Source organism: Hyposmocoma kahamanoa, unplaced genomic scaffold, assembly GCF_003589595.1.
Source record: "Hyposmocoma kahamanoa isolate Upper Pololo Valley unplaced genomic scaffold, ASM358959v1 192, whole genome shotgun sequence".
Taxonomy (NCBI): Eukaryota; Metazoa; Arthropoda; class Insecta; order Lepidoptera; family Cosmopterigidae; genus Hyposmocoma; species Hyposmocoma kahamanoa.
The window spans coordinates 10,168,915-10,181,734 of record NW_020653719.1 but is presented as its reverse complement, the minus strand read 5'-3'; the positions used below and the strand labels follow the sequence as shown (position 1 = coordinate 10,181,734).

The 12,820-nt window shown below is 37.6% G+C and overlaps 1 protein-coding gene across 3 annotated transcripts in view; it reads right to left on the bottom strand.

Moving 5' to 3' along the window:
• The window catches only part of LOC113226489 (zinc finger C2HC domain-containing protein 1C), an 89,437-nt gene extending 77,414 nt beyond the window's left edge, over positions 1–12,023 (bottom strand). Inside the window, exon 1 of one of the 3 annotated variants that reach the window (XM_026459121.1) lies at positions 11,963–12,023. In XM_026459121.1, the coding sequence (XP_026314906.1) occupies positions 11,963–12,001 (39 nt within the window). In that variant the 5' untranslated portion in view covers positions 12,002–12,023. The remainder of the gene's footprint in view (positions 1–11,962) is intronic. The other 2 variants (XM_026459123.1, XM_026459122.1) reach the window with 2 other exon arrangements.
• Positions 12,024–12,820: the final 797 nt, after the last annotated feature.

The window sequence follows — 12,820 nt, the reverse complement described above, 5'->3', positions numbered from 1 at the left end:
TGTATTTTGGTCTGCAGGAAGAAATTTCTTATAGAAATAAGCAGTACCGTTTGTTTGTGTTTTCCTTTTATTAAATGTATTCTGTGCTTTTTCCTGTGCAATAAATATTATTAAAAAGTGAAGATACATACTTCCGGGCACATTCTATGGCCATAAAAATCTGTAATTAACTACAGAATATTGAAAAACATAACCAAATATAAAAAAAATTATGAAATGAAAAAACTATTCATTTTTAAAAGTGATTTACACGTCCAGAATAAATTGTAATTAATAACGGCCCCAGTCTTTACCATGTTGCGATGCCTGTAAACGTGCATATGTTTGTTAGTGTATATTCATAAATATATTTTGATAAATAAAATATATTATGCAAATGATTGAAGACACCAAGTAGCGACATCTCTATGGGTCGTGTAGTGATCGCGTGAACAAAGATGGGTTAGTATGTTACATTGTCGCGATCGATTTCAAAGCGCGACGGCTCCTGCTTACTAGGCCATTATCATAATTATTATACTTCTACAGTCATGTATTTTTCACTTTTTGTAGGCTTCTACGACAATCTATTTTTATTTTATATACTATTATAGACTATCGTTCGCCACTTAACACGATCCTTACAAACCTCTCTTGCTTCACTTACATTCATCATTCTTTTCATAGATGCTCTCTTGCTTTTCTCACTATGCACTTCAGCCTTTTTAAGAACACTCAATTTCATCTGAAAATGTTCTTAGTGGCCGTCCTCTTCCAATGATTCCTTCTACGTTAGCTCTACATAATTTCTTTCGTGAATCTACGTTCCTTCATCCGCTCCATGTGTCCAAACCACCTCAGCATATCCTTTTCTATTTTTGTCGCTACATTCTCTTTTAAACCACCATTTTTTTATATTTTTCACGGATCACAGCATTCTGCACTCTGTCATACAACCGCACATCACTATTTTTCTGAGATATGCTGCTGATGCTCTACTCTCATGCTTCGCTCTAGTACAATCCTCTCGAAAAATTGTATATTACTTACTTACAACAGCACGCACTGATACTTTGTTTTTTTTAAATAATTAAGCAGCAGTAGAGCTAATATGGCGAACGTCTATGGACTGGAATTCCCTGTCTGCAGGGAATGCCTGTTTTTCCACATCCGGAGGCTTTTATTGCACTAAAAATACAATCTAGAATGACAAAAGTTATTCAGGATAAATAACGAAACTAAAGCGAAAAAAAAATGAAATTAAACTAAAGTATAATAACACACACTCACAAAAAATAAGTTTTTATCATGGCACTATATAATATAATACCTTTTCTTAAAAAAGAAACTGACCTCAAGACTTTATGGAACTGCATTTATTTGCTAAGATTTACTGAAATCAGCTCGGGGAAACGGGGTGAAATCCAGCATTAATCCCCTAATTCGCCATCCTTCAAGTTTCAATGGTACCTACTGAGGTACTCCCTACGATGGATTAGAAATGTTGTACATCTTGGTTTTCACTTTACATCGGTATGATCAGAGCCACATAAGCCCGAATTAACCTGATTACGTTTAAGCCGTGGATCTCATTTCTAATTTAATCTTTTTGACTTTATCTCTCCAGTCATAGGTTACTTGCATCATAGTTACTTAACTCCAAATTTTTAGATAAGATTGCCTTCGCTTCAAAGGATTTGAAAGTAATCTTAAGATTACAGAATGGAACCAAGCCCGTTGTAATATTTTAAGTTATTAAAATATTAACTACGCCGTTATTCTCTTAAGGTACCGTGTACTTAAAAATTGTGCATGAATAAATGTAGGTAAATAAATAAATATTAGACAATTTCACATACGTTTCTCCACGGAAGATAAAAAACAATCGAAGTGCTAAGGCCAAGGTGTTAAGACACAACCTCACATGGCTTTGGTTGATTTCGCATAACACAGTGAAAGTGTTTAATGGAGTGTTTAATGAGGACATAGTACACCGATTACGATACGGCGTGAAAACACGATTCCTAAAATATTTCACGATTAAAAAAACACAAACATATCTCGAAGTTTTACAAGCAAACTGCTGTATTAAATAGGAACTTTACATATACCAATGACTTTTTTTTAAAGTCAATTTTTAAATGGTTTTAATTTCGTTTGTAAAAAAATTGATTCGGAAATAATGCTCGGGTCCCTGCATTAGGCAAATTTGAATTCGAGCTGAGGTAATATGGAATCTATTATTGCCAAAACCGTTTTCGCCAAAACTCGCATATTCATAATTTTGATTACTATGAAATCTTGACAATGATTGATCGTGTTTCTAATTTAAAAAGAAGTAACAAATTTTGAACTGTCAATATGTATACTTTAGCCCTTTACCTCGATCATGGTCGAAAGTTAAAAACCTATTGCAAGTCAGCGACGTTATGATTTTATATTGAAATTTCAATTAATTCGCTGCATGGTCAATAGCGCCTCAAGCTTTAAACTTATGATTTAAATTTAACTGTATGCGGCTTGTAATAAGAATGGATCAAAAAGTGGCTCTTCAGTAGAATTTTATTTGGAATTTCCTTGTATTTGATTACACTGAGTAGGATACAACATTCGCTGGAATGCTCGAGCATTCGCGAGCTTCACGCCACTTCCAGCGGCTTCGCCAGGCGGCGCCGACGGCGGCTATGGAATTCTCGTGAATGCGTTAGCATTCTCGAGCACGCGCGAGAATTCCGCGGAAGACGCGCGACGTGATTTTTGGTTCGTGTCTAGTTTGTGCGTTACACAATTGACCATAAAATTCGCTTCCATTTCGTTCCGTCGCAACGTAAAGTAAGCCTTAATGTAGAAAAACTAACTTTTCTGTATTGTCCCGGGGTCTGAGTATTTCTGATAGCGTCACTGTTTCCAATTTCCACAAGTACGTTAGTTACTTACATCATGGCGTATGTGATATTGTCTAATATTGTGAAATTTTGTAACTCTTCTATTTAATTATAAAAGTTGTAAAGCAATTTCGTTCATAGAAATCGAAACCGCTGCGCACATCCTGCTGCAATTCTCCGGCGTGGCCAACTACAGGGCAAAGTACCTTGGAGTATCCAGGTCACTCGCTTTTGTAGGATTTTAAAGAATTTGCACGAAAGAATGACACAACCATACCAAACAAAGCGAAAATGGCGGACTGGTCTCAGATAAGTCTTTCGAGATTTATAATTGGCACGCGTCAGACGCTAATTAACCACTTCTAATGTATTTATTGTTCTGTGAGTACCCTGCAACCACCACACGCAAGACAGGCGCTTGGACGTTGAGTTGCGGACAACAGCCCTTTACATCATACCATACCATTCGTACGTGGAATCTTTAAACCTCTCTCCTGAAAAGTTGTCATGTGACCTTACTACACAGATTTAGTTTTGCATACGCAGTCCGTAGAATACGTGAGCTTACCGATTGCTATTGCTAGACTAGGTTAGTTACTGCCATAGTATAAAGTGCTACTTTGCTGCCGGCGTACCGCAGGGATCCGTCCTATCTCCCACGCTTTTCCTTCTGCATATCAATGATATGCTTCCACTTGGGAATATTCATTGTTATGCAGATGATAGCACTGTTCATGGGGGATATCACGGATTCCCCGCAGCTGGGCGCACCGATACTGACAGAGAGCGATCTGATCTTGTCGTTGAGCTCAATAGGATATTGGACCTCATCTCTGCATGGGGATCTAAAAATCTTGTTGAGTTCAACGCCAAGAAAACACAGGTTTGCGCGTTAACAACAAAATTGTCGCCGTTCCTTCCCATGCCTTCTCTGATGAGCACAGCACTTTCACCTCAGAGCAGTTTTACCTTGCTCGGTATGGAAATCTGCTGTGATTTGAATCCAAGGAGCTACATCGAATCTGTGATCAAAACAGCCTCACGGAAACTCGGAGTCCTGAACAAGGTGCGACGTTTTTTCACGCCGGACCAGTTATGCCTGCTGTACAAAACACAGGTCCGGTCTTGCGTTGAGTATTGTTCGCACTTGTGGGACGGCTCCGCCAAGTACTTACTCGATGCCTTGGATAAATTACAGCGTCGTGCTACTCGAATCATAGGCGACGAAGAGGTCTCATCACGCCTTGAACCTCTGCAACTGCGTAGAGATGTTGCATCGCTTAGCGCCTTTTACCGCATGTACCATGGTGAGTGCTCTGAAGAGCTGTTCAACCTCATCCCCCCTTCCCCGTTCCTGCTCAGAAGCACGCGTGCTGGCCTTCGTAGTCACCGTTTCACTACCTGCCGCATTCCATCGCGTACTAAAAGGTTCGGTGGCTCCTTTCTCTGCCGCACGGTTGACAAATGGAACTCCCTTCCGGCACATGTCTTCCCTCCCTCTTATGATATGGGGTCCTTCAAACGAGGCGTGAAGAGGCATATTGTAGGCAGGCAGGGTGGAGGTGTCTAGTGCAGTGAGGATTCCATCGCTGCACTAGGTTCCTTCGCGTTTGGATACCACTTTCCACTTAACATCAGGTGGAGTGGAGTCATTTGCCTGTCATGTATGGCACCACGATTTCATTTAACTAAGGTAAACGATTCTTTTATGGTGAACTGTATACGTTTTTACAATAAGATTCCGGAGTGTATATTAAGATTATCATGGCCTAAGTTTAAATTCATATTACAAAATCGAAATATGTAAGCAAAGATAACATGAGTCTTGATTCCACACAATTATGATTCAAAGTATATTCCATAGCATTTAAGTTTATTTGAAAAGAGCAATCTCTAGAGTTTCTAGCTCGTTCTTCTCAGGGAGGTCATCGTAGAGAACGTAGCTTCAAAAATGACGTTTTGAAGTGTTAACATTTTACCTATGGAATAAATGATTATGTGACTTTGACTTTGATTTATTTATATTACAATGTCATCCTGTATACATCTCACTGATAGGCACGGTTCCCACACCATCACGCTAGCCGATTAACAACACTTACGTAACTTGTTTTCTATTCATAATACGAAATAATAAATTTATGGTTAAAACCTTTTAGCGTATTTATTAAACGCAAATTAAAAAGTCAATTTGTTACAGTTTCCAAGTTTAACCCACGCACAATCGAAGCGGTCTGGTTTACATTGAATTTCGTAATCACATTTTCCTTGAATACACGGTAAAAACAATGTAATAAGTGTTATTATTGTTGGAATTTCGTGGGCGTCAATAACGTATGGATCAAAAGTATACATATGCAAGCTTGCAGACACAGCAGTATGCATATTACTTGTTATATCAGTACAAAACGCCGAAGTATGTTCCTCCAGTTAAGCTTGGAGGAACACTTCTAAAATAGAGTCACGAAGTTTAAATACCTTGGGCACTGGGTCAACGCGGACCTCTCTGACGGCCTGGACATAGAGAGGGAGTGTAGGGCATTATCAGTGAGAAGCAACATGCTGGCTCGAAGATTGTTATGTAGAAGTCGAAACAACCTTGTTCAAGGCATACTGCCAAACTTTCTACACGTGCAGCCTGTGGGCCAAGTGTACACGCAGATCACTGGATGCCCTACGAATAGAATATAATGGGTTTAGGATGCTGCTGGGGTTACCCAGATTTTGCAGCGCATCAGGTATGTTTGCCGAGGCGCATGTTGATAGTTTCCAGACTATTATGCGCAAAGGGGTAGCTTCGGTGATGCAGCGCGTGCGGGACAGCAGCAGCGGTCACCTGAATACTAACCATTCTAGAGCGAGTAAATTGCCCGTTAGTAAGGCACTGGAATGCGTGTCTCATGCGTTCCAGAGTCGCCATGTATAATATTAAATAATTAATTAAATTTCATTGTTCCTAACATAGAATAAGAAAATTGTTACTACCAAAATATGAGCATTAGTTTGAAATAAAAGATTATTATTATTATTATTATTATTATAAAGACGATAAATATAAAATACTGGTGTGAAAATTTTAATCTCTTAAGTAATTTTAACTCTGCGTCGAACTACATAAACAACGAACTGCCACTTCATCGTGTACCTCGGAAGTAAATCTGAAGTACAGGGTGACTCTGTATTTAAAAAAAAATCCGAAATGCAGAAGTGGAAAACACTCAAACAACTTTCGTAAATGTATTTAACATTTTACTTTGAGCTTTCTGCTGCCAAGCAGTATTATATGCATTATTGCGTTCCGGTTTTGTTTTTTTAAAATTTAAAAGTGTTGGTGACACTCGACGCATGGAGTATCAATTCATACAAATTAACTTTAGTACATATTTCAAAGTATAGATGGCGACACTTAAAGTAACTTAACAAAATAAAAAAATAATGTATTGAATCTCGAAAATTTGAGGTAGTGCGACATACGTACTAAATAAGAAGTATAAAACATAAAAAATAAAAATTCAAAACTATTTAAAGAACATTTTATTTTAAAATATTAAAAGTACAGATTCAACTTCTTTGCGACTTTATCATAATGTTATTGTACATATGTATAATCAACGCCTAAACAAGAGCAATAACCTTGACAAAAATATTATAACTGCCATCTGTTGGCCTTTTCGAGGTAACCTATCACAAACTCGAGAATTTTTTTGGCCGAAACAACGTTTGTTCGAATTTTCATTACACCGTAAACTGAATTATAACGAAACAGTTGTTCTTTCAGGATATGTTGAATGTTTATTGCAAAGACACGATTAGGTTCGGTTAGGTTTAAAAGAAAAAACATTTTCCTCTCAAAATTACTATCGAAATTATGAAATTTCTAACAAACGTTATTTCTGGAAAATGTAGTTTCGGACTATAGATAGGTAAACCCTTTTCGAATATTATTCGCCTCACACATCACGTCACATCGCCGGTTTACTTGGTACCATATATTAAAAATCAAAAGAAGCGTCCGAATGAACGGAGTTACGAGTACGAACTTTCTTTCTACGAGATTACTACAGAGACTAGTATAGATATTATATTATCTAAGTTCCAGGCAAAGAAGATTTAGGTCAACTTTATGTCTAAATACTAGACTGAGTGGCTTTGCAACTGTTATGGGTAGGTTTGAGTAAGTTTACCCGTTAAGAATTGTTTTTTGTTTTGTAATAAATTTGTTAGAGTTATATGCTTTTTGTCGGATCAATGACAAAAAGCAATAAAATACAAAACCGTTTCGTAGATTTCTCACAGATACGATAAATATAATAAAATAAAAAAAAATAATAAAGACGTGCGGGAAAAATGTCTTTAAAAACAATAAAAATAAAGATCTGCAACAAACACGTAGATTAGTAGCAGTAGAGCTCCTTGTGAAAGAGTTCGTCCAGGGAAATATTGCCAGCTTACCTATTTCTGCCGCCAAGCAGTAATGTCAGCATTACTGTGTTCCAGTTTTGAAGAGTTAAGGATGCTGGTGAAATAACAGGCACATGGGACTTGTTAACTTATCTGACAGGCGTGTCGCTTACCACCAGGCGCACGACTTGTTCGTCTCATTACTTAAAACATATCATAAAAAAACTCGTTAAAAAAGTACGTAGCAACAGTTTTAAACAACCTAAGAGTCGCGCCCTAATCGAAAACCATTACACAATTGAGGCTCCTGTATATAGGACATGTGTTATCGATGGCTTGTCCCAGTTTAGGTAGACAAACCGACTCGTGTCCTACATAGGGGCATTGTCGTGTATTGACGTTTGATTATGTGTTGTTGGAGACACCTAACATTATATTGGGGCCAATAAATTAAAAATATGTTTTTTGGTAAAATGAAAAATTTTTAGGAACTTTAAAGCGTAAGTATATTTGTTCAGTGTCAAAAAAAGGAGGAGGTTCTCCATTCGACTTTTTGTTTGTATGTATTTTACTTGATAACTCCGGTATTTGTGAACAGATTTTGATGATTCGCTTTTTTGTTGGAAACAGGGTACCTCCATAATGATGCCATTTAGTTTTAAAGAAAATCATCCACCACGCATGAAGATTCATTTTTAGAAAAAGCGCCTAAATTTTATTATAAGGAGCAATTATTTGAATGGTTGATTTTGCTAATCTCCAATTCAAGGCGTTTTTCTCTCGCAATATACTTTGAGTAGTGAGAACCGATTTTTCCTCCAGTGTCAAGTCCCGTATAGTGGCGAACTAGGGGACGAATCCGGGTTTGCGCACCTTCCGGTAACCGATGTCAATAAAACTTGACAAATAGATGTAATTGGACGTACTTTTGAAGACGGTTTTTTTAGTGCTCTGTACTGAGATTATTTTAATGTCATGTAGGTATATCTAAATCACGTGATTTACCAATACTTATACATACAACCAGTTATGTCTAATATTAATCCAAACCACCCGAGTTTTAACCCAGCACTTTGTTAACACTGAGTTAAAACTCATTATCGCCAAAAATCGAGGGTAAAAACTATTTACAGCACAAACGTGTCGTAAATCGAGTTTTGTTCAAAATTTAATGATATTATTATAAATGTTTATTGCTTTGTGATCTAGACGATTCGATTCACTTGAAAAGCGTGTAATAATAAGTCGGCAGTATCTAGAACAGCAATGGATAAACTGAAGAAAATATGGAGGAATAGAAACATTACCAGGGCTACTAAAATCCGGCTGGTCCGAACACTAGTTTTCCTCATATTTCTGTACGCTGCAGAGACATGGGCGCTCCGTGAAATCGAGAAGAAGAAAATAAACGCTCTGGAAATGTGGTGCTGGAGAAGAATGCTTGGGGTAACGTGGACAGACTTTGGTTCAAACGCCTCCATACTCCAAGAACTCGGCATCAAGCAGCATCAGTCTACTGTGGTACAAACTCGCATCCTGAAATTCTTCGGTCACGTCTCAAGACGGAATTTTGACTCCATAGAGCGTCTTGTTGTGCAAGGCAGAGGGGGGGGTACCAAGTCTAGTGCCCCGCGCAGTCGCGCGGAAGGTCACCCATTCGATGGACCGATCAAATAAAATTTGCAGTGGGCGGTCCTTTACATGAGTACACGAGGAAGTCCACTAACAGAGAGAGATGACGGGATGTCGTGAGGCAAGACACATCAGCCGTTAACAAACGTACTCCGTGATGACCACGACCACTCGGTCAAGAGTGATACGAAAGAGAAGAAGAAGAGCAAATCGTTACAAAAAATCGTTAGATCGTATAAACTTGAATCGATTTTCATGAAAATCGAATCGTAACGTGCATTCTTAAAAGTGAGTATCCACAGGATTGTAAGGTGGGTATTGTGTGGAGTTGACTCTTTTTTGGCAGATTTTTTACATCGAAATTTGTAATTATAAAATTATAAATATAGCTGTTTCTACCCTAGATTTTGGGCAAAAATGTGATAAAACCATAGAATATCCCAGTTAAAACCTTGGTTGTTTGATTGGGACTTGGGTTTTAACCCACTGCTCAGCTCTGGACTATAACTGGTTGATGACTAATAACCATCCCAGTAAACCGTAACCATCCATGGGACCTCTAAAAAGCCTGAAGCGTTGATCGTTTGAAAAAACATTTATTCTTATTTTAAAGCAACATACGTGATGAACGTAATAGCTAGCTACTCATGGGATCCTAGTACGGGAGCTAGGTACAACTTTGTACCTATTTTGGAGTCTTTTGCACAGTTATTATTATAGGGCACTGTCGGTGAGGACGAACATGCTGGCTTGCAGGTTTGCTCGATGTACGGAGGTGAAGGTCACTCTTTTTAGAACCTATTTCACACCACTGTACGCGGGTGCCCTGTGGGTCAGCTATAACGAAAGCTCGCTCAGAGCCCTGCGTACGTAATATAATAACGCCTTCAGAACTCTGCTGCGTCTGCCATGTTTGCGAAAGCTCGCGTCAACTGCTTCATGGCACTGTTACGGAAGAAGTCTTTATTAAACAGATTACGTGGCAGCAGCAACGGCCTACTGAAGTCTATCGCGGACAGGAGTGAGTGCCCTGTGATGCGGCATTTAATAACAACCACAAAATCCGTAGTAGAATTTAAGACCTAACCTAATTATAAACCACTTTTATTACTAACACTTCAAGGATACCTGTTGTCCGTAATAAAGATTTATAATTATTATAATATAATAATTATAAATCTTTATTAATGATATTATCATTATTAATTTAACTACCTAGTATCGAGTTCTAAGATTTTCACAACGTCACTAGACTTTTGGTAAAGAAAGCAAGCTTGTAAAAAACCGCTATAAAAGTTTAAAACAGCGGTTCCATTGACTGGATTCAATAATAAGTATACTAAATAGGTAAGTGTCCTATGCTTAACCGGGTTCAAAGTTCAAAGACGACAGACAGTCGTCTAAAAAAAAACACCGTTGTCTATTCACATAGCGGTTAGAATACATATTTACATTTGCAGTTAAATAAAGGTATACGTATTTCTTATTGTTGGCTAACATCATGGGTGAGATCAAACCAGCCCGACTTCGCTGACCTGGCTACTTCGAGAGGATGGAAGAGGATCCTACAGTCAAGAGATCTGGGGCAACTGACTGGCAGAAGGTCCGTTGGACGTTCTAGATATCGCTGGATCGACCAAGTCCAAGCTTCAAATAGCCGATTGGTAACGAAACAGGGTAAAAAAGCGGCACAGAAGGGAGAAGAGTGGCGCTTCTTAGTGCCGGAGGCCAAGGTCCACTTCGTAGCGCTGATCGAAGGAGTTTTTCTGAGTGTTCGATCTTTGTATTAATAATTATAACACACTAGTAGAGTAATTTCACATAAAAAATAATTGAATATCAATTCATTAAAAATTTAACTACTTAGAACAAATTTAATTACTGCTTACAATTTTTAAACAGCTAATTTGTTGGCTAAGTAAATGATGTAAGGCACAATTTTCAGCAAAGAATTGTATATCATTAGTTGTGGCTCTCAATATAAACAACTTTTACTATGTAGTCTGTAATATAAGGAACATGTGTTTCATACAATTCGATAGTTGTCCCATACATTTTAGTCCAGTATGAATGTTAAGAACAAATGCAAATAATACCAGTACAAAGTACAAAAAAAACCTACCTCAAAAGTGCGTAGAATTACATTAATTTGCCAAGTTTTATTGACATCGTTAACCGGAAAGTGCGCGAAACCGGTATCATCCCCTAGTATGCCACCCTTAGAGCCGGAATATATTCTTCAAATTTAAATGGGACCACTTCCGAGGTACCCCTTTACAACAAAAAAAAGAATCGTCAAAATCGGTTCACATAGTTCGGAGTTATCGCGTAACATGCATACAAACAAAAAAGACGTACAGTCGAATTGAGAACCTCCTTTTTTAATGTCGGTTAAAACAGTATCTTTTCTTTTACCTTTTGTTACACCTGGTTTAGTACTATTAGCCATGAAACAAGGCAGACATTATCGACATTATCTGTTTTTACAAACGTTTTAATAGGTATATTAATGTATATAAACAGAAATTGAAAACAATGCTTTTTTTACAAAGAAATCTTGATAAAAATCAAGATAAGCAATCATTTCAACTTATCAGCTAACGAAGTGGAGTATAACGATGCTAAATTAGATACAACAATAAACACGTAGAAACGTTTGAGGTTTTAAGTTCCACTCACTTGTGATAACAGTATCGTATGGTTGCCCTTGAACCTCAAGGAATAGCAGCGCACGTTGGTTGGGGGAAATGACGTCAGAGTAACCGATTTTTTAGAACACTCCGTTTGAATTTAAAATTCGTTACATTTCTTTTGAATGTCGTAGTTAATCGTATTGTTTTTATGATACATGTAAACTGTGAGGAATATACTAGTTACGTTTTCAAGTAATCTTTGATTATAATAACATGTCTACGACTTTAACCATTTGCACTCTTCAATAGAAACTAGTTTCGAGACATTCTAGGTCATAGGTTACTTATAATGGCCTAGAATGTATTTTTGAACTGTCTATGCCATCTGTTTAATAGGTAATTTACTAAGAATATCTCAGAAATACAACGCACCTGCATCTGCAGAAGTCTGGAAGCCCCTGTCTTCTCCATGTTTAAATTGCAAACACTATAGTTAATCACTTCTGGAAAACAGAGTATTTTTTGTATGTTCCTAAATACTGATCGAATTAGAAAACAAAATGAAATAGTCCTCAAAAAAATATGAAGTAAATAATAATAATTTTGTAAACACAGAACTTTACAATGTTGTCATTTTCACAAAATTTGACACTAAATAGACAGTCAAAGTCGAACAAATTTACTTGTACAACTTTCCCGCGGTTGTCGAAACTATTTGAAAAAGGAACAACAGAGCGCGCGTTTTTGAGTAAAACCTTTTTATTTAACTCTTACAATTGCCGTAGGCATCGACACGAGCGCGTAATGCCTCGCGCTTGTAGCGATTAAACAAGTTGGTCGCCAGGTTACTCAGCTGTGTGGCAAATCGAGATGGCAGACAGGGGCAGGGGGGCACAGGCCTGCATGACTGTACGCTGAGTAATCGACTGACTGCACCTACACGCCCTGTGAACCCCCACCATTAACTCTGCCATCAATGACAACTTAAAACTCGTTGTTGAACCTTTGGCGGCCTATAATAAGTGTTATAATCTTTTGGATAAAGTTTAGGAATAGCAAAAGTAATTTTGGTATAAATGTCAAACACCGTTGTGATTTCACTTAAAAGCTACTTATTTCCATCTTTATAACTTTAGTACTAAGAGTCACAATGAACAATGCGATGCGATGACTTAAAAATGAGATGGAATTTCAAATAGGCAAGATGCCAGGGTGATGATATAGTTGTAAATCTTGACAAATAATATATTATTAATTAATCTAGAAATGGCGGAGTGTGAAGGTTAAGAC